Source organism: Hippocampus guttulatus, chromosome 15 (assembly GCF_054856545.1).
Source record: "Hippocampus guttulatus isolate MCC_2025c chromosome 15, RoL_Hgut_1.0, whole genome shotgun sequence".
In the NCBI taxonomy this organism is placed as follows: Eukaryota; Metazoa; Chordata; class Actinopteri; order Syngnathiformes; family Syngnathidae; genus Hippocampus; species Hippocampus guttulatus.
Genome location: NC_141275.1, coordinates 14462021 through 14483212, shown reverse-complemented (window position 1 = coordinate 14483212; position 21192 = coordinate 14462021). Strand labels below are relative to the sequence as shown.

Below are 21192 nucleotides of genomic sequence, written 5' to 3'. Positions count from 1 at the left end.
GAAATATGACTATTTATAAAGCATACAAATTTATCTTAAAACCAGCTTGAAAAATACAACTTTTTATTTTTTTAAAAATTACAATAAAATTTTAATCTCCCCAAAAATATCGACGATCACCTTGGCTTATCAGTCGTGACGTTATTCCGAAGCGGATCTGTGCAAATTTCCCCCGAAAGTTCCCTGAGAAAGTATCTGACCTTTTCCGAATAATTGAGCGGCGCTGTGGAAACATTTGCACAAGGCGACGTGTAATTAAACTGTCCGGACTCACAGAGACGGTGTAATTATATTGGATCTCGTCATAAATCATCAGCAATAAAGCTCATTATTACTGTTGTTGTTACCAGAGAGCATTTGCTCTATTGGGCGTTTGGTCTTCTATTAAAAATCGGATTCATCTTTGCTGATCTATCCGGGCTCATACTCCAGTGCCAAAGCAAGAACAGTCTTGATTTATGGAGATATTAGGGGCAGAGTTATATATTTATGGCAGTCCAGTAGTTGGTGCCATTGAATCTCGTCACGGCAGGAACGTCATCACACCGAAGATGTTTGGTCAGGTCTGACATTGTGGGATTGACGTTATATTCAAGTTCAGTTTTTTAGCATCACTCATTCATCTACTGTATGTGGCTCACGTTCGAGAGCAATTTGACGAAATCTCTGGAAGAAATTTGTCTTTGGAGGACCCCTTGAAACCTTTTCGACATACTTTCTTCAAGCTTTTTTGTGAGTCTGGTCTGAAAAGACATGCAAGCCAAATTTCATGTTGTTCAATGAAATTGCCTTTAAGTTTAAGTTTTCAAAAACGTTGGTTCAGTTATCAAACTTGAACACCCTGCTCCATGAACATGCAATGACCAAAATGAAACATTTTCACAATTTTGTTTCGACCAACTGCGTGGTATTGGGGATTTAAAATTTGACAAAAACTCTCAGACCAAGTTGGGGTTTTTTTTGGGGTTTTGTTTAAAGAACCACTGGAAAAACAAGGAAAATATGCCAAAAACTGCCATTTCAACTGAAATGGACAATTGACTGTGTTTTCACCAATGGCTTATTGACACTTTTTTTGTGGATATGCTCATGTCTCCCAAATCTTGTTACTCAAGTCGAACAGGCTTTGGGACTGGGAGTCTACTCATGACAGACTACCAAATTTCATTTTGCTAATTAAAACCGTCATCGATGGTTCATTGCAGGTGTCTGCTCAGGATCAAGACTCGGACAAGAACTCCAGGGTGAGCTACGAGATCGTTCCGGACCTCCACAACAGCAGCGACTACTTCCACGTAGAGCGCGACAGCGGCCTGCTGCTGACAGCGCGGCTGCTGGACTACGAGCGCGCCCGGCGCTTCAACTTCGTCGTGCGTGCGACGGACGGCGGCGGGCCGGCGCTCAGCAGCGACGTTAGCGTCACGGTGGGCGTCGCCGACACCAACGACAACCCGCCCGACTTCAGCCAGATGCTGTACGAGGCCTTCGTCAGCCAGCTGGCACCGCGAGGACACTTTGTCACCTGCGTTCAGGCCTCGGACGCCGACATGGGCGACGCCCAGAGGCTCAGGTCAGTTTGTGGCTCAAGTGGGTATAAAAAGTCAACACGCTTGATTTTGTGATATAAATGATCTTTTGTGGCGCAAGTGAGAGTTGTTTACTCCTCATCCTTTCCCCAGGTACAGCATCCTGTCTGGTAACGAGCGCATGACGTTCTCCATGGAAGCGGAAAGCGGCATTCTGCGTCTGTCTAACAAGAGGCGACAGGGCATGAAGCTGTCGTATCATCTCAACGTGTCCGTGTCTGACGGCGTCTTCACCAACACGGCTCAGGTGACGCCGCCACCCCGACCCGCTCGCTCAATTAGCGGACGCCCGGCGTTTGGCCAGCGTCTCGACCCGAGTCCGCCGAGGTTAATTCGCGTTCACGTCTCGGCGGATTTACTGACGGGAGCAGCTGCCGCGCGGAACGCTCGGTCTCGTAGTTTTTGCCGCGTCGGCTGTTTTGTAATTGCCTATGTGACGCGTGAACACTTCTTGAATAGCAATCAGAGGAACAACTGTGCTGGTGATTGTGGTGATGGTTTCTAGGTGGCGGTGTATGTGTTGGGAGCCAACCTGTACAGTCCAGTGTTTAGTCAGAGGTTCTATCTGGCAGAGGTCCCGGAGAATGCAGCGCAAGGTTCAAAGGTCATCCAGGTACAATTTACGTGATGACGTCATCTTATTTCACGCGGCCTGCTCGATCGACGTGTGTTGGCGGCGTTGCAGGTGCGCGCCACCGACGAGGACTCGGGTCTGTTCGGCCAGATCACCTATTCCTTCATCAACGACTTGGGGAAGGCCGGCTTCGCCGTGGACGCCGACGGTCTCATTACCACCGCGCAGAGGCTGGACCGAGAGGACCCTCTCAACAAAGACATCCTGCTCACCGTCATGGCACTGGATGGAGGAGGTACCATCAGCGTCTTTGTGCTCATCAACATCGTCCTGTCCAAAACTTGTCTGCTGATGATCCACTTTGAGTGACGGTCCAGACGGTCAATGTGGCACGTCACAGCGTGATATCAAAGTGCGACATTATAAAACGGCAGTATCATTATTACGGTGCGGAAATCATGGTGACACATTGAATGATTTCGTGTGACACAGATATCATGAAAAGATATCAGAAAATGACAGGACGACACCATAGCACGACATCATGCAATATGTCGGTGTGGCAACATCGAGGAATGTTGTAGCGTGACATCACGGTGTGCTACAGAATGATGTCGTAGTGACCTCGTGACATTATGCGATATTGTCAAATGACATCGTAGTGCACCAAGACTCCCCCTCCATCTGCAGCGGAGTAAATAAACACTCTTGGCAATTATGAATTTTATCGATATATCAACGTTGGCACCCTCAGCCACTGGAAAATGTACAGATCTCGTCACCTCTGCTGAAATGAGATTATTTAGCAGCGTTGCAGTGCGCTTCTTGATCATGTGTTCACTTTGTCTGCCGATAATCAACTCTCGGCACATTACCACTGCAGCATGAGTACACACGGGTTCAATCCATATGTTGATTTCCAGGCCGGGCGTCATTCTGCACCGTGCGAGTGGTGCTGGCGGACGAGAACGACAACGCGCCGCGCTTCCGGGCGGTGGAGTACCGCATGAGCATCAAGGCCGACGTGGGCAAAGGCTCCCTGGTCACGCAGATCCAAGCCAGTGACCCCGACGCCGGCGCTAACGGCAGGATCGTCTACTCGCTCTACAGCGAGGCGCGCTTGTCCCTGGTCGACGTCTTGGAGGTCAGGTCCAGTTGTTAACTGATGCGCGCAATTATTCAGACGGAGAAGGCGATCGCGGTCTTGAAATGAAATGAAATGAAAGTCTTTTTTTTTTTTTTTTCCACTGTTACCATGTTCCCCGTTGCGCAAGGTGGAGTCGGACAGCGGCTGGATGATGACAAAGAGCTCGGTGTCCCACCTCCAGGGCACCGTGCTGTCCTTCTTCGTCAAGGCCACCGACTGCGGCTCGCCGGCCAAACACTCGCTGGTGTCGGCCTTCATCCACGTGGTGCCCCCCGCCGCCTTCATCCCGTCCTTCAGCCAGCCCCAGTACTCCTTCACCGTCCCCGAGGACACGGCAGTCGGCACCGCGTTGGGCTCCGTCTACATGGGCCCGGGCCAGAGCGCCGTCTTCTCCGCCGTGGCCGGCGAGACGGTCGACAGCAACCGGGGCGGCACTTTCCTGGTGGAGGCCGACACGGGGCTGGTCCGCCTGGTCAAGGCGCTGGACTACGAGCGCTTCCCCGTGTACCGCTTCAAGGTGGCCGCCGCCACCCGCAGGGACCTCATCGAGGCCATCACCAGCGTGGACGTGGAAGTCAAGGTCGCTGGCGAGAACGCTGTTGGTCTTTAATGCGCTATGGCAAGAGCCCGATAGATTTTCGACGGGTTACAGCAAGAAAAGGATTGATTTTTCATGTTCGAGACTGAGATCACTCAAACGTTCAGTTACCAATCCCGCCTCGTATTTACTGCATTCCAATGAAAGCTCCTCTGCGCACCGCGGCAGGTCATGGACGTGAACGACAACGAGCCCGTGTTTGAGACCGACACGTATGCGGCCACAGTGATGGAGGGCATGCCGGTGGGCACCAGGGTGGTCCAAGTGCGGGCGCTGGACCCCGACTGGGGCTCCAACGGTCAGGTGGGTCACTGACGTGCGGTCGCCTATTTTCCGAAATGCCACGGATATTTAAATGAGCGAAAAATGACATGAAAATAGAAAATATGGTGAAAATGAAAACAAAAGTTTGGTAGCAAGCAGACCTACGAAATCGAGGTTCCACTGTATGCGCTTCGGCTTTCCCCGCGGCAGGTGATGTACAGTCTGGCGGAGGGGCCGTCGGCCGCCGCTTCCGTTTTCTCCATCGACAGCAAGACGGGCTGGATCACCACCGCCGCCGCCATGGACCACGAGGCCCGCTCCAGCTACAGCTTCCGCGTCGTGGGCTCCGACCTGGGCGAATCGCGCTCGCTGCGGTCCGGCGCCGCCGTCACGGTGGCCGTGTCGGACGTCAACGACAACCCGCCGCGCTTTCAACGGGAGCTGTTCCGCGGTGCCGTGAAGGAGAGCGACCCGCCCGGAGAGGTGGTGGCCGTGCTCAAGACCAGCGATGAGGATGGGACCGACCAGAACCGCATGATCAGCTTCTACATCACCGGTGAGGGAGGCTTCAAAGAGGGACAAACTTTTCGCACTACAGTAAAGAAACACAACATTGTGCTACGCTAAGTTAAATGGGTCGCTTGCACGCCGTTCAGAGTAACGCATTCTGAGAAGTCTTTATTTTATTTTATTTATTTTTCCTACGGTGGCCATCTTGGGGTGTGGGGAGAGGTCATTTTTGTGGCATTTTCAAAGGATTTTGATGACTTGCCAGCTGATCTAAAACCACAATTCCGGCAGAAAATAACGCTGCGTGAAAGAATCGGCCCACGCACACTGTCTCATGCTTTCTTTTGGCGGAGATCCCAATATTGTTTACTACTTGGTGTTGACGACATGCTCTCCCAGTCTGCGACACACCGCCAGATGAAAGCTTCAATATCACCGGAGGAATACAACTTTTTTGTAAGCGGATGGATCCAGAGTGTTAAAAATTAAAAATTTTATCCGAAGAAGCCATCGCACGGATGAGTAAACCGCCAAGCGTTGTTCATGTCGTACGGGTACGGAGCGGCAGGCTCAATTGCACATACCGTGATTACACCGTGCTACTCACGAATATACGTAGATCATATTGATTTTTTTTTTTAAATGGATCAATTGGGATTCATATATTTTTCAAAATGTAAACAGAAAAAATAAAAGCTAAAAGCTCTTTTGCCGTGCAGATCCAAAAATGAGATTTGAGACGAAATAAAATATCAAGATGTTTTCAGCGTGTCCCATATGAGGATGCTTTGCTGTAGTCCTTTCTTCATGTTTCTCCAATATATTCAATTTCTGTTTGATCTCCGGTGAAAATCCATCGTGCAAAAGCCTTTCGAATTGCTTCCGTTTTTCTAATTTTTCCTCATTTGCAGCTGCCAAGTGTTTTCTTGTCGTCTCATTAGACTTGGCGTCCATTTCTCGTGGACCCGATTGTTATTCCGCAGCGAGCCGGACTCTTTTGGCTTAGGAGAAGTGAGTTTAAAACCCTTCCTGGGATTAAGACGTCGCCGACGCGGCAGCCTAGTGAGACTTCTTATTCTTGGCGAGACGTGTTTGGTATTCCGGATGAAAGGCGTCGTCAACACGCCGCCTTGTTTTCCTGCCATTTAGCGCGCTCAGCGGCCTAATGGAGGCGCTGTAATCAAAGGTCACACGCCAAATGCCACGTACCCCTAGTCTCCACGGCGACGTGATTGAAACTTTCCGACCGCCGGCAGCTCTCCTCCGATGCCTTCCTTGATGTTTACAACAAAAAAGTTGAGGTCAGAAGGACTCCAAATAGTCTTTGATGCTTACGAAAGCCGTACGTTAACTCCGTGAAGATGTTTCGTTATCTTTGCTGATGGTTCTTCAGTGCCTTTGGTGTTTCTGAGCGACTTTTAAAAAGATGGGTTTATCAAAAACCTTCCAGTGCCTTTTGCTTCTTTTTGAAGAGGATTGACGAAAAGCTTTGCTGAACATTCTTAAAAAGTTGTTATCGTTTCTGTTTCGGGCAAAGTTGTGGAAGATTCTAAATTGTCTTCGAGGTTTGGGAAATAATTGTATGTTGATTTATGAACATATGTGTTAGTTTCGTTGCATCGTTTTAAATTGTCTTGTTCGTCAGGCGGGAACGTGGGCGGCGTATTCGGTCTGGCGCTGGTGCAAGGCGAGTGGAAGGTGTACGTGAGCGGGCCGCTGGACCGCGAGCGTCAGGACCGCTACCTGCTCAACGTGACGGCCAGCGACGGCCTCTACGTGGCCCGCGCGGCCGTGGAGGTCACCGTCATGGACGCCAACGACAACAGCCCCGTCTGCAACCAGGTAAGTCGGGTTACGCCGAAAGATTGATCTGAAGATACAGATTGTATGCGTGTGCGAGACATCGCAGAGGCCAGTTTGAGTTGCGGTCAATGGAAACCATTTGGGTGCGCTTTTGTCAGCTGGCATAATAGTGCTTTGTGTGTGCGTGCATTTGCTCAGGCGGTGTACAGCGCCTCGTTTCCCGAGGACGCGGCGGCCAACAAGGCCGTGCTGACGGTAGGCGCGTCCGACATCGACTCGGGCTCCAGCGCCGAGATCCAGTACTCGCTCTTTGGCATCGGCGTGGAAGACTTCTACATGGATGCCAACACTGGTATCTCACGTGGCACCATCCAAGATAGAGTCCCGAAAAAATAGATTGGTTGAAGATTCCATCTTGTTTGACAACATTTCCCCAAAGATTTTCTTGTAAACTGAATGATCTTTTTGTCTTTCGAGGCGAGCTTCGCACAGTGGCACCCTTGGACCGCGAAAGCCGTCCCGCTTACAAGCTGATTGCCCAAGCCACGGACGGCGGCGGTCTCTTCTGCCGCTGCGACGTGTCTCTGGTACTCCTGGACGTCAATGACAACGCGCCGTCCTTCGCCTCCTCGCGTTACGTGACCAGCGTGTACGAGAACGCCGCGCCCAACACCCTACTCACGCGACTGCAGGCCACCGACCCGGATCAAGGCCTCAACCGGACTATCGTCTACTCCCTGGTGGACTCGGCCAACGGCTTCTTCTCCATCGATCCCGTGTCCGGGGTGGTGGTCCTGGAGAGACCCCTGGACCGAGAGAGCCAAGACTCATACCGGCTTCGTGCTCGGGCCACAGACCAAGCCGGGCTGCGGGGGGCGCTCTTCACACAGGTTGGTGGAAAAGAAAATAATAAACCTTGCTGCAAATAAATTGCATGAAAGGAGAGATATGATCTAGCATTTATTAACACTACTAATAAGGTCAACGGGTGCACTGAGGTTTGCTTGATGCAGATTAGCCACTACTGTCTACTACAATCGTAGCGTCACAGCACTTGGGCACTGGCCTTGAGTGTCACGCTCACAAATGCCAGATTTAGCATTGGCCCAGGATGACATGGATACAGGATGAGGACTTGCGTTAAACGGGGGCTGTCCCCTGCAAACTAGGCTAATTCAAGCAAGACAAGTAAAATTAGCCTGTTTTAAGCGAGTACTTTAAGGGGAGTTTTGACACCTGGGAACAGGTTTAAGTTGTAAAAAAAAAAATGGAGGGGAAAAAAAAGGCTCCTTGAAGGCTCAGACATGACCCTTGATATATATTTCGATTAACGGAGGAAATAGATGTTCTCCTTTCCCCCGTGCGCGCCTCCCATTGAAAGAAGGCCATCTCGAGATGGGCCGCGAGGAGACGCGATAACAAGCCATGTAGATTTTAATTAAGATCGGCGCTTATCACATGAGCACTGAGATAGAAAAAAATGACAAGAGGTGACAGCTGAGGGGCCAGCGGCTCTCTGGCAGCCGCTGGTGCAAACGCTTGGAAAATATTGAAATATGTGCAAAGAATACACATTTTTAACATCTACCCCGTCATGATTGAGCTTGTGGTTCATTCTTAATTTTATTATTTTTTCAAAGTTCTTTAATCTCTTGTCATCTTTGACAAGACAACTTGAATCTTTACAAAGAACACTTCATCGCTACGCTAAAGACCCCAAATTGATGCGTACCAGAACAAGCGTTTGCTGCGTTAGCTTCCCCGAGTACTCTGAAACACCCTGCAACTCATTCTGGCTTGCGACCACTAGGTGAAGCTAACCGTGCTGGTCCTGGACGTGAATGACAACGCACCAGTGTTCCAGAAGCACGAATACACCGTCACCGTGCCCGAGGATGTCGCGGTGGGCACCGAAGTGCTGCGGGTGCTGGCCACCAGCGCCGACATCGGGCCCAATGCCGAGATCTCCTACCGGATCCGCTCGGGCAACGAGATGGACAAGTTTTCGATCGACGGGAACCTAGGTGAGCTGTCCGGTCCGGATCCCTTCAGATCTAGATGCGGTTCCAGAGGGGAGAGGGGTCCTGAGATCACTCTTCTCACCTGGCTACGTGGCCTTTGCATGCTGCGCCCATACCTGGGATGATTTTCCTCCGGATTTTTTTAAACAAACTCACACCTACGTACCTCCGGCTCCCAGGCTCCATCTCGGTGGCCGACGATCTGGACTTTGAGGTGTGCAAGGACTACTACCTGACGGTGGAGGCCTGGGACGGCGGCAGCCCGCCCCTCAGCGCTGCCACCGTGGTCACCGTCCAGCTGATGGACGTCAACGACAACGCCCCGGCCTTCAGCCAGGACGTCTATAACGTCCTCGTCAGCGAGGACGCGCCAGTCGGCCAATCCATAACCAGGGTAGTCCGATCGGTTCGATAGTTGGCAGCGTTAGCCGGAATCGCCACGACTGAACAGACGTGTGTTTTGTCTTAAGGTGCTGGCAGAGGACCTGGACAGTCAGGTCAATGGACGCATCACCTACTCCATCCTGAAAGGCGACCGGAGTAACCACTTCTGGATCGACCCGGTCGCAGGGTTGCTGAAAGTCAATAAGCGTCTGGACCGCGAGCTGGTAAGGCGGACCGTGACGGGACAGAAATGCTCACCTGTCTGCTCATAGGGGTGGAGGGAAAAAAAAAAAGTCTCTTAATGCACCAAATGCATCGCTGGATAATCTTCTGGAGACACAACGCAACGCGCGCACACCACAGGATAATCAATCTCGATGCTCTTTTAGACATCCGGTAGCTAGGCCTTTGCTGACTTTGAACGGAAGAAAGGAAAAATCCCTTTTAATCTTACGCCGCCGGATAACCACTTTAGTCGTCTTTTAGAGACATCCGATAATCAGAAGCGAAGAAAAATTGCTATTAACACACCCCACACCATAGGATAATCACTCAGGATCATCCTTGAGGGACATCCGATAATCGTTGCCTTTGCTGACTTTGATTGTAAGAGAGGAAAAAATCCACTTTAAGACGTCCCACACAACAGGATGATCCCTCAGGATAGTATTGATTTGCCGACTTTGATTGTAGGGAGACAAAAATCACTCTTAGCGCACCGCACACCCCACGATAATCGGTCAGAATCTTCTTTAGGGACATCGGGTAATCGGGCAAATGCCCAGATTTATCTGGATTCCCAGTTTGCGTCGACCCGTTTTGAGGACGCACCTTTAAGCGCAAAATAAGTCACGAGGAAATCAATAGTTGTTTTCTGAGTCGGCGCAAGGTCAGCGAGCGCTCGCATTATGCGGCCGTAACGAAGCGTGTCGGCCGTACCGTCTCATGCATAAAGATGCGCTCTCTCCCTCTCACGCCCCGTACAGGTGTCCCGCTACGCTCTGTCAGTGCAGGCCTTCGACAGCGGCTCGCCCGCCATGTCCTCGGCCGTCACCGTCAACGTGGACGTCGCCGACGTGAATGACAACCCACCAGTCTTCAGCCCGCCCAACGCCACCGCTGTGGTCCAGGTAAAAGCTTCCGTTGCTATTTTATGCTCCTGCCAAAGCGAATAAAAATATGACTGTGATTCTGTTGAAGTGAGTTGAGAAGCAGAATGGAAAGTTATGTTGAGAGTAAAAGCAAAAACGTCAACAGAAGAATAAATGCTAGACATTGTATTTATTTATTTTTTTTCACTTGCCACCACTGATCTTCGTTTTTCGAAAAAAAAATGTGTTTAAATTTTCAGCTGAACCAAGCTTCAGGCAGCGTCCTGCTACGTCTGTCCATCGACGACAAAGACTCCCCCAGGAACGGCCCGCCCTTTGCGTTCCGCCTAGTTTCTGGGAACGAGGGTGATTTCTTCACTCTGGACCAGACGGGAACGCTGAGGTCCGACCGTGAGTTCAGCCCCGAGTCCCCCCGGGAGTTCACCCTCGAGGTCCAGGTGAGAAACAAATATTTTCCTGTAAATGTTTTGAGAACTCCTGCAAACAAAACCTCCAACTTTTTGGGTCCAGAGACCACTTATGAGATTTTTTCTCCTCCTCATAATATCCCTAAATGCTCTGGGAATAACAGTGGCACCTTGTGTGGTTTGAGAACCACCGGCCTCAGGAATGTCCTTCCGTACGGCAGGTGAGCGACTCGGGCCAGCCTCCTCTGATCTCGTCCTCGTGGGTGTTCCTGCGGGTCATCGGGAACAGTCAGTACAAGCCTGCCGTCTCTCCCCTGGAAATCTTCGTGGTGACGGCGAGCGACACGTTCCAGGGCGGCCCGATTGGTCGCATCCACGCCACGGACCGCGACCCCAGCGACGCGCTGTCCTTCAGCCACAGGCCGCAGGATAACGGCATGTTTAGCATCAACAGGCAGGACGGACGTGTGACGGCTCTTCCGGGCCTGGAGCCGGGCAGGTAGACAACACGTTGCTTGACTGCATTGAACCAAACTATTTTTCCTGTTTAAAATATACTTCAAACTTCGCGCACACAATTGGAAAAAAAAACCCCCATTCAGCTTAGTTCATTGATCTTTTTTATATTGTCAGGTATCAAATGAATGCCACCGTGAGTGACGGGCGCTTTGCCGTGATTGCCGACGTCTCGGTCCGAGTGGAACAGGTGACGGACGTCCTGCTGCGTAGCGCCGTCACCCTCAGGTTCCGCTCCCTGTCTCCTGAGGACCTGCTGGGCCGCTACCTCAACCAGATCCGGCTGACGTTGCGGGCGCTGGCGGGCTGGAAATGGTCGGCGGGACAACAGGACCCGCTCCACATCCTCGGCGTGCAGCCGGTGGACGGGACGTCCGACGTGGACCTCCTCGTGGCCGTGGAGAGGCCGGAGAAGCCCGGCGGTGGGGGGCGGACGGGGGGCTTCTACGCGCCCCGGGAGGTGGCCGCCAAGCTACGGGAGGCAAAGGGGCAGCTGCGAGGGGTCCTGGCCGGAGCGGTGGCGGTGGGCGGCGTCTGCTCCGGGGCGCTGGAGTGTGGCGACAAGGTGTGTGAGCAGATGCTGGCCATGGAGGCCGGCTCGATACTGACCTACACCACGGAGAGGGTCAGCCTGGTGTCGCTGCCGTTCAGACGCATTGAGACCTGCACCTGCCCCCGTCAGTGTTTTTTTTTTTTTTTTTTTTGTGGACTACAGTAATCCCCATGTTCATCTGCCTTCATTGAGTACACCTGCTGTGTGATTTGGTCATGTTCCAAACAGGTGGGGCGTGCCCCGCTACCGTGGAGCTGTGTGAAGGTCAGTCGTGTCCTGCAGACATGCAGTGTGTTCGCTCCGGCCCGACGGCGCCATCTGTCTGCCAGTGTCTACCCGAGCGACTGGAGGAGTGTGCTGGTAGAATCTGTTCGATTTTTTTTTTTTTTTTTAACTTCCCGAACGGAAAAGAATCAGGTTACAAATGTCACAAATAGCTAAGTTCTTCATTCGGTTCTTGGCTTGGTTTGTGACTTTCACATCGAGCTGGTGCCAGGGTTAATTTGGGTTCAAGCAACAGTAGAACCGAGTCAAGAACAAGTCAAAAAACAACTCAAGAGACAATCAAAACCCAAATCAAGAACCAATCAAGTCCAATTGATTTAACGAGTCCTTAATAACAAGATGGCAGGCATGATTTGGTTGGTCGTGGATAGACTTGGTTCTTTCCTTGATTCTTGACTTTGTTCTTTGTTCAGTGTATAAGTGTTCACACGTGAAAGCCTTTCACAAAGTATGCGTTTGTCTTGTCCCAGGTCGAAGCACACTGAGTTTTTCTGGGAACGGCTACATCAAGTACAAAGTGACTGAGAGCGGCCAGAGCAGTCAGAGCGGCGAGATGAAGCTGGGCCTGAGCGTCCGCACGCTGCAGACCAGCGGCGTCATCATGTTCACGAGAGTCAACCCGTGCACCATGCTCAAGGTAAACATAAAGGTCTCTGAAACGGAATGTCGTCCTGGCTGTACAGCGAGGCAAAAGACATTGCCGTGTTCCAGATCCGGCGAGCTCAAGAAAACTTTTTTTTTTTAATGTGGTCTTTGATTCATTCTTAACTGGTTACTTGCTTTTGATGGGTTCTTGACACGGTTCTTGACTCATCCTTTTTTTTGGTTTCTCGTCTCAGTGTTCACCGAATCCCTCTGTTCCAGATCGAAGGTGGCCGCCTCCGGTTCCAGCTGGACTGCGATAACACGCTCGGCATCATGGGAATCTCTGGCCGTCAGATCAATGACGGGCTGTGGCACGCCGTGGCCTTGGAGCTGACCGGCAACTACACCCTCCTGTCATTGGACGACAGCTACGTGGAGCGGCGGCGAGCCGCCCGAGCCCCCGTCCGCCTTTGGCCCGGCGCCCCGGAATCCTCCTTCTTCTTTGGGGCCCAGGTTAGGCCTCCGGCGGCGGGCGGCCAAGGGGCGAGGGCCCAAGATGGCTTCCGGGGCTGCCTGGGCCGGCTGACGCTCAATGGGAGAGAGCTGCCGCTGCCGAATAAGCGCAGTCTCTACGCCGAGATCGCCGGGCTGAGTGAGGTGGAGCTGGGCTGCGTCCTCTACCCGGACCCTTGTGTCAGCGCCCCCTGCCGCAACGGAGCCATGTGCACCAGCCTGCCCTTGGGCGGTCAGTCCCACTCGTTGCATACACTTGAAAATGTCAATGTCAGGCAATAAGTCTTTTCCAGACCCAGCACTATTTATGCATTCTTCTTGCCTCTTTGCCTGCAAAATCGGGTTCGTCGGCCATAACAGAGAAGCGGCGATTCATCTGTTTAATTGCCTTTCACACAGAACCCAGCAAAACAAATAGAGCTGCATGTCACTTTTGATGACGCTTGCTATGTTGCGTCTTTGACAGGCTTCGGGTGCACTTGCATCTCTGGCTTCACCGGGGGACGCTGCGAGAGCCCAGTGACGCCCTGCACACCAAACCCCTGCCAGGCTGGTGGCGTGTGCCAGGCCACGCAAGGCGGCGCTAGCGGATTTGTCTGCGAATGCCCAGCAGGACTGATTGGGCTTACGTGAGATCAAAAAGCTTTTGGCCTTAGTGGAGCGTTGGCGTGTCTTGTTTACGACTCGGTGAGCGACTGGTATTACCAAAAGTCGCCACAGGAGGGTAGCACCGCTCCTTTTACACATTTGTTACACTTTTGTTTTGACGCTGCTAAATACTTGCCAGAGTAAGCGCCTGAGTTTTGGCCCAAAAAAAAGACCCCATCTGAAGACCAATCATCAAAAAAATTACAATAATTACGACATAATGTGCAATAATATTGCAGAAGAAAAACAAACATTAAATGCATGAATTGTCCCACCCAATCCACAAAAAAATAAGTATTAATTTAGATTGATAATCATAACAAAATATAGAATTAAAAAATACAATAAAATGCCCACAAAAAAAATGTACAATCTATATTTAAATTTTTCTTAACCTACTATATTGACTCCCCCCCATGAAGCATATGTTTTTCTGAGTCAATCCACAAATATACAATCATAAAACTGTCAATGTGATTTTGAAAAATTGAATAAAAATATACAAGAATGCAGTTTTATTTTTCAATTAGCAAAATCATTCAAGCCCCAATAATTGCACGGACTGCCGTACAAATTAATTTCACAATTCCAGGAAAAACAATTAAACACCTTCTCAAAATAATTCCGAGGATAAAAAGAAACAAGTACCAAGATCACCTGTTCCCATCAGCAAAAACTGGAAACAACAAATACGTTTTCGGTATTGAATCATTAAAAAAAAGTAAAATAATACCGAATAGAACTGAAGTGCAAATAATTGTATTTGATGAGAGCAAGGGGTTAAATGCCTAATAAGCGTTTTTCAGAGGGATTTTTAATTGTTCTGAGGCCACAGCTTCTGATCACCGCATAATAATCGGGCGTAAACGCTCACTCAGCGGATATTATTCAGCGCGATCACATTTCCAAGTGTTGCTGCACATGTGTCGTGTAGCACAACCAAATATCAAACAAATATCATCATCATAAAGGGGAAGAAGGAGCAGCGTGCCATGCTAATGAGAACGAAGACGGCCGAGTGTGTGCGTGATGCAAGTCACCACAAATGAGGAGAAAACGGCGGAGTCTCGCTCGGGGGGCTGACGGCAGGGGGCCGCGTTTCAAAGCGGGAGCGTGGATGTGCGTCAGCGGGCGGTCGGGCAGACCACCGCCGAGCGCGCCCTCGCTAAAAGAGTCTTAAACTTGAATTCATCTGCAAAGCACACGCGGTTATTGTTAAATGAATCACAATGTTTTCGTTTGTTTTATACCCTCTTCCACACTAACGTCCCACCGCTGGAAAACAATTCCGCTCCTCCCCACCCCTCTCTTTTTTTTTTTTATGGTGGACACAAGGGGGTTTAACGTTCTCACTGTTATGACCTCGTGTGTGGGAAGCGCAGAGACACTTTTTAACCCTGAAAAAATTCTTCGATTAAAAAAATGACCATTGCTTTTCCAGATGCGACGAAGACGTGGACGAGTGCGAGCAGGCCGACTGCGGAGACGGCGGCGAGTGCGTCAACACGCCGGGATCCTTCTACTGCAACTGCACAATGGGAGACGAGGACGGGACCTGCGGCGGGGCGGGTGACGGCTACGTAGACGACGACACCCAGGTGCCGACGTACACCCCGCCCATCCACACTGATGGTGTTTACCTGTACATTATATAGATTTTTTTTTTTTTATTATTAAAAGCATTTAAGGAAAACAAAACACGATATTAAGATATCAAATTCAGAACTGACTGCTGTAATAATATTTCATGTGGCAGATATTAGCAACCGCTGCCAGTATGATCCAACGTAAACTACAAATAGCATCTGAAGATCTGTAACAGGTGACGGTCATCCCTGCCAAGCGTCAATCATCAGTGTCAACTGTCATTACTGTGCGCGGATGTGTCCGCAGGCGGAGCCGCTGTCGTACGTCGGCCCCGGCGAAATCATCGGCATCGGCGTCCTGGCCTTTGTCATCATCCTGCTCCTCATCCTCTTTGTCATCTTTCGGAAGAAGATCCAGTTTCGAAAGGACTCGGCGGCGTCGGCGGGTGCCGCGCCCGGAGGGGTCGCGGGCGTCACGGCCGTCTCGGCCATCGCGGAGACCAGCTACATGTTGCGCAAGACGGGCACGGGCGCCGAAGGCATCGAGTTCAAGGCGGTGCGCGTGTCGGGTTCGCCGGGGAAGGCGGCCGTCATCGGCAGAGTCGACCGCGGCGAAGTGGGCGGCGGCCTGGCGGGACCGCCTCAGGTGGTGGTGAGACCCAACGCGCACTCGCCGCTGATGGGCGGGAGACACGGCAGGGACGCGGGTGAAAGCAGGGTCAGTCGCGCCTACTGTACGTCCCTCATGCATTCATCCAGTCGTGTATATCGTCCATCCAAACCTCATCAATCTCGAGTCAGTGGGACATCAACGGCTGTTCAACAGTTGCTCATGTCTTTTATTCCCCCCCCCCCCATCCCCCCATTCCCCCGTCACAGCTGAGCAAGTTTCTGTCAGAGACGTCCAACGTGCGCAGCAACCGTCGGGGCGTGGCCGTGTGCAGCGTGGCGCCCACCAACCTGCCCCCGCCGTCGCCCTGCCGCCGCCTCAGCCGGCACAGCCCCGCTCACAAGGTGTCCTGGGACGGCGGGGACGGCCGCGCGCCGGCGCAAGCGAGGCGGCGTGACGAACGCGAAGACGAGTGGAGTCGGAGAGCCTTTGAGATGGAGAGGACGGACGCCAGCGAAGGTCAGACTGCGCGCGGCGAAGTGTCAAGCCAGCGGCAGTGTTTCAAACCGAGGTTTTCAGCCAGGGGTTAAGGTTTCAAAGTAGAGCGTCATGACCGGGTGAGGGTTTCAAATTAGGATTTCAGGCCCGTTTCAAAAGTAAGGCCTGAGTTAGGGTTTCAAGCAAGGGTTCGTGCTTTTAGCGTCAAATCTCACACAGGGTTAGTGTCTTAAACCTTGGTTTCGGCAGAGTAGCGTTTCAAGCCTGGTTTCGCTTTCAAAATAAGTGCCTGAAACCAGGGTGAATGTTTCACATGAGGGTAAGTTTTCCAAATTAGGGTTTCAAGCTGTAGTTGAGGTTTCAAAAAAAAGGGAAAAGGGCTTCACAGTCTGTTTTCAAGACGGGATTTGCGGTTCAAACACCCCAGGGTCAGGTTTCAAATTATATTCTCAAACCATTTAAGTTAGAGTGTCAAAGTTTCGGCTTTCAAGGAAACCTGCGCTGGGGCCGCTTTGGTTTGCATGGTTGCCACGGAGACGGATGACTTCCCGCTGACCTCGATACACGTTTTCATTGTCAATTCAAATGAACACGCGTGAATAATAAATGTTGGAGTTTCTGCTTTGTCCTACTTTGGACCAAAGTGCTCGAGTTGGAGAAATAGCAAAAGATGGTAATGGAGCCGTCCCACCCTAAGCCAGCTTTCAAACCTGAACCCAGGCTTGAAGCCCAACTTTGAAAACTTAATCGATAGGAGTGCTATGCTGCCGATTTCAAGACCGACCATCCATGAGTGAGATATGCCGATACCGATTCGGATCCCTACTAGCTTCCACGTTTTAGAGCTGCTCACTAGCGATTATTTGATTAATCGATGAATCTGCCGATTGCTTTTTTCGATGAATTAATCCGATCTTTATTTAAAACGGCTACTCCTAATCCCACAGGGTTTGTTTCCAATGCCAGAAGTGAATCTTAAGCATTTGTTGTTGTTATCGACCGCTTCCTGCTGGTCATCATCGATTTCCACAGGATCAGGATGTCCTCATCGGGGTGCTGTGCCCCCCCCCCCCCCACTGCCGGTGAGGGAAAGCGTCTAATTAGCGCCCGATTGAAGCGGCTGAAAGCCTTCGTTAGCCGCTGCACTTTATTAGCGCCGAGCTCAGCGACAGCCGGCTCACGTATCATCGCCGGCTCATAAACGGCCGGGGCGAGCGAGCCGATTGGTCGTTTACGCAGCCTGCTGAATAATTAACTATTAGCATATGATGAATAATTTAGTAGCGGCAACACGAAGCACATATGAGCACTCGTATTCTTTTTTTTTTTTTTTTTTTTTTCTTCAACCCGACCAGGAACCCTCATTTGAAACTTGACCCAGACTTGAAACTCTAAGACAGGCTTGAAATCGTAACCCTTGTCTGAGACACTCAAGGAATTAAACTAACGAGACACCCTAACTTTAGACATTAAACCCTACCTCAGGAACTAAAACCCTAATTTGAAACCTAAACACAGGCTAAAAAACATCATTTGGAAACCTAAGCCCGTCTTGAAACTGTAGTATTTGTGTGTGTGTGTGTGTGTGTGTGTGCGTGTGCGTGTGCATGTGTGTGTGTGTTTGCATGCGTGAGTGAGTTATTGAAGTATCCGGCGTGAATTCACAAGCTGCCCAGTGGCTGCTCTTTTGTTGATTGACAGCCTGCCTGAGCCCCTTGGAGTGTGGAGGTGATTGGTGTGTGTGTGTGGAGGGGGGGGCTGCTTCCATATACACGCACACACACACACACACGCACACACACAGTCCAAAGGCCTCAGAGCGTAGCGGGTTGTTGTGGAGACCAAAGGCTCCAGTTGAGATGCTTCTTCTCAAGCAGAGTCAAATTTACATGCTGATGTTGGCTAATTGTACAACGCGTGCGTGTGTGTGTGTGTGTGTGTGTGTGTGTGTGTGTGTGTGTGTGTGTGTGTGTGTGTGTGTGTGTGTGTGTGTGTGCGTGTGTGCGTGCGTGTGCGTGTGTGTGTGTGTGTGTGTGCGTGCGTGCACGCGCGCGTGTGCACAGGTAAGCAGTTGTCGCCTGTTCAAAGCGCCGCGATTGGCCTTTCGTCAGACTCTACCCCAGAGGAGCTCAGCTCGTATACGTCGGAGTCCTTCGATGACAACGGTACGTCGACGACGCTAACGGCATCGCACCACGCGAGCGCACCAACACCAAGATGATACGTTACCGACGATGACGGCGCACCTCGGATTGGGTTAAGGCTTTGAAGTGAGGTTTTTAGACAGGGTGGGGACTTCATAGTCGGGTTTCAAGTAAGGGTCACGGTTTAAAGGCCGGGTTATGGTATGGGCTTCAAAACGGGAGTAGAGTTTTGGAAAAGGTTTCAAAATAGGGGTTTGAAACAAGAGTTAGGATTTTAGGTTTCAAATCTAGAGTTTCAAGCCTGCGTTAGTTTCACACACGCGGATATAAAAAGAGAATTCAATGAATTTTTTTTTTTGCTGAAATGAGTTACAAAAAAAACAAAACCTGGTGGAGTTAACATCACCACCACCACCACCACTCACTGACAACGGCGGCGCTTCATTAAGCGACATGAAGTCATTCAGGAGAAGACAACAAGGTGAAGAAGCCCCCCGCCCCCCCCCCCCCCCAATCCCCAGAGAACTCGATAGCATTGATCGTCCCTCTGCTACCAGGAAGGTGCGCTGCTAACACACTGGCCACGTGTCTGCCTGCGTCCTCTCTAATTACCGTCGCCCATCTGACACCCGAAAGAGAACAACAAGCGCGCGCACCGACATGCAAACCTAATCCCACGCGCTACGTTAACCTATTCAAGTCAACTGTTGTTGTCGTGACATCGTGTGTGTGTGTGTGTTTTAACGCACACAGCCTCCATCGTCACAGTCATTCGTCTGGTCAATGACACGGTGGACCACATTGAAAGTGAAGGTAGGAAAACTCTTATTAGATGCATGCATTTAAAATATATGGGTTTTGTTTTTTTTCAGGGGGGGGGGGGTTGCCGTTCATTCACTATTCTTATCGTTTGCAGTTACCAACCTGGACAAGGAGCAGTGGCAGCACAGTCCCGGTAAGTGTCACGTTGTCTATATCCTGGCTTGATTGGGCGGGTGGGCTTGAGCGGTGCAAAGGTCGATCGCCGGCTATGTAGGTAGAAGTACTCAACTTGACAATGCATTGTGGGAGACCCTCAACACACCAACCATTTCATTTCATCAATCGATGGATCGGTACCGAGGCGGTCCCGAGCGTCTGCTAACAAATGCGACGACACGTCTTAGCGGCAGCGTGACAGTCAACCGCTGGAATTCTCCCGTCAGGTTCAGGAAGTCGTGCGATGGCCCAAGCTGAGACGTTCGCTTATTGACTTTTATGTCTTGTTCCCTAGCAACCGATGCCAGTTCTCCTCATAGCGCCGAGCGTTTTTTTTTTTCTTTTTTTCTTCTTCTTCTTCTTTTCTATTTCACCGTGCCGGCGCAAACAAAAGAGAGAAAGAGACTCCGAGGGCGTTCAACTTCAAAGATGACAGAGAAACAAGGCATCGTTTATCATAATCATCGTCATTAGCACGTATCCGGGCCACAATCATCATCAACAAGACCAAACTTCATCCTCGTCCTACTCGTTCATGACGATGGTGACTTAGCGCGAGGGCAAATGTGATTGACAATTGCTTTCGGCACAGGACTAGCAAGTGTCATGAGCTTGAAACTTTGCAGCGCCAATGGCGACGTAGCGCTTCTTTCACGACGCTGAAGCGACCTCCACAACCAACACATTTTCAGGCTCAGTTCTTCACCCCACCCGCCGCCTACCCCCCCAGCCCCCCCATTTCACGATACCCCTGTTCACGGAGCGACACAGGAAAAAGACCTGAAAGGGTGCGTTCCTGTCCCCGCAGCCTACCACTGGGACTCCTCTAGGCAGAGCTCCGGCCGGTTCTCGCCCTCCCGCCTGCGCCCGCCCGAGGCGGGGTCCCACTACGACCTGAGCGACGCCCAGCAGAACATTCGGCGGGGCGGCAGCACCCGCTCCCTGCAGCTGGACTACCCGATCCAAGTGCCGAGCGGCGACAGAGGCCGCGAGCCGTCGTCGGAGGCGAGACGGAGGGCCTTCCAGTGGGAGAAGAACCAGTCGGGCGAGTGGCAGAGGAAAAGGTGGCCGGGCGGGCGAGGGCGGCAACGGAGCAGCGAGGAATCACCCGTTTACGAGGAGTACCGGGAGCCCCGGCGAGACTCCGATCCCAGCGAGGAGACAGAGGCTCTCTACGACACCCTGCCCCCGACCCGGGAAGCCTATGACGGCTACCCGTCCAGCCCGCCGGGCCTCAGTTTACACCCGGCCCAGCTCCTGCCCCCCTTGCGGGCCTGGGCCTCGGGGAGTCGGGAGGGCGGCGGCGGAAATCTCGGCTCGGGCGCCATAAGCGGTTCCGGGGATGAGCTCGAGAGACTGTTGAACCTGGTGTCACTCCGAGTCAGGAGGGCCACGAGGACCAACAGAACCTCCACTGGGTCAGAACCCGCGGCGGGGTGGGACGGATTCAAATGACCCGCCAGACTCTTGGCACGGACGATGCGCGGTGGCCCGGGTGGGGAAAAAAAAATTGACATCAGCCTCCCTCGTCTTGTCGGTGGCGCTCGTTTTTCCGGGTGAAGGCGTGTTTAAGCGCATGCGGCACGCCGCTTCAGAGATGTTATTAAGATTAGCGCCGTCTTTGTTTAATCATTTCATTACTCGCCGGTTATTTATTTCACGAGGAGGTCGTTTGGCGGCCGAGCAGCACGAGCATCAAAGCGAAAGATAATTAAAAGTAAGACACTTTTAAGACTGCGCGCCGCCGTCTATTCCAGGCCATCTTTTATCACTGTGAATAAATTGTGTACACCGTACGCAACTCATGGTTGTCAGTTCTGACTGCACTACACCTCGCGCGAGACCTCCGCCAAGGCGCGACCATCCAAAG

At 51.5% G+C, this 21192-nt stretch overlaps 1 protein-coding gene across 2 annotated transcripts in view; it reads left to right on the top strand.

The window, feature by feature from the left end:
• Window positions 1-21123, top strand: part of fat3b (FAT atypical cadherin 3b) — a 45294-nt gene extending 24171 nt beyond the window's left edge. The window contains exons 23-51 of one of the 2 annotated variants that reach the window (XM_086131007.1): window positions 1206-1570; window positions 1680-1833; window positions 2092-2199; window positions 2272-2455; window positions 3084-3304; window positions 3435-3887; window positions 4074-4208; window positions 4380-4725; window positions 6325-6521; window positions 6681-6834; window positions 6960-7372; window positions 8293-8506; window positions 8683-8897; window positions 8974-9111; window positions 9874-10017; window positions 10239-10436; window positions 10628-10905; window positions 11040-11599; window positions 11704-11835; window positions 12231-12397; window positions 12625-13090; window positions 13325-13487; window positions 14948-15104; window positions 15400-15810; window positions 15972-16221; window positions 18264-18365; window positions 19098-19157; window positions 19261-19299; window positions 20131-21123. In XM_086131007.1, the coding sequence (XP_085987133.1) occupies window positions 1206-1570; window positions 1680-1833; window positions 2092-2199; window positions 2272-2455; window positions 3084-3304; window positions 3435-3887; window positions 4074-4208; window positions 4380-4725; window positions 6325-6521; window positions 6681-6834; window positions 6960-7372; window positions 8293-8506; window positions 8683-8897; window positions 8974-9111; window positions 9874-10017; window positions 10239-10436; window positions 10628-10905; window positions 11040-11599; window positions 11704-11835; window positions 12231-12397; window positions 12625-13090; window positions 13325-13487; window positions 14948-15104; window positions 15400-15810; window positions 15972-16221; window positions 18264-18365; window positions 19098-19157; window positions 19261-19299; window positions 20131-20777 (7071 nt within the window). In that variant the 3' untranslated portion in view covers window positions 20778-21123. The remainder of the gene's footprint in view (window positions 1-1205; window positions 1571-1679; window positions 1834-2091; window positions 2200-2271; window positions 2456-3083; window positions 3305-3434; window positions 3888-4073; window positions 4209-4379; window positions 4726-6324; window positions 6522-6680; window positions 6835-6959; window positions 7373-8292; window positions 8507-8682; window positions 8898-8973; window positions 9112-9873; window positions 10018-10238; window positions 10437-10627; window positions 10906-11039; window positions 11600-11703; window positions 11836-12230; window positions 12398-12624; window positions 13091-13324; window positions 13488-14947; window positions 15105-15399; window positions 15811-15971; window positions 16222-18263; window positions 18366-19097; window positions 19158-19260; window positions 19300-20130) is intronic. The other variant, XM_086131008.1, reaches the window with a different exon arrangement.
• Window positions 21124-21192: the final 69 nt, after the last annotated feature.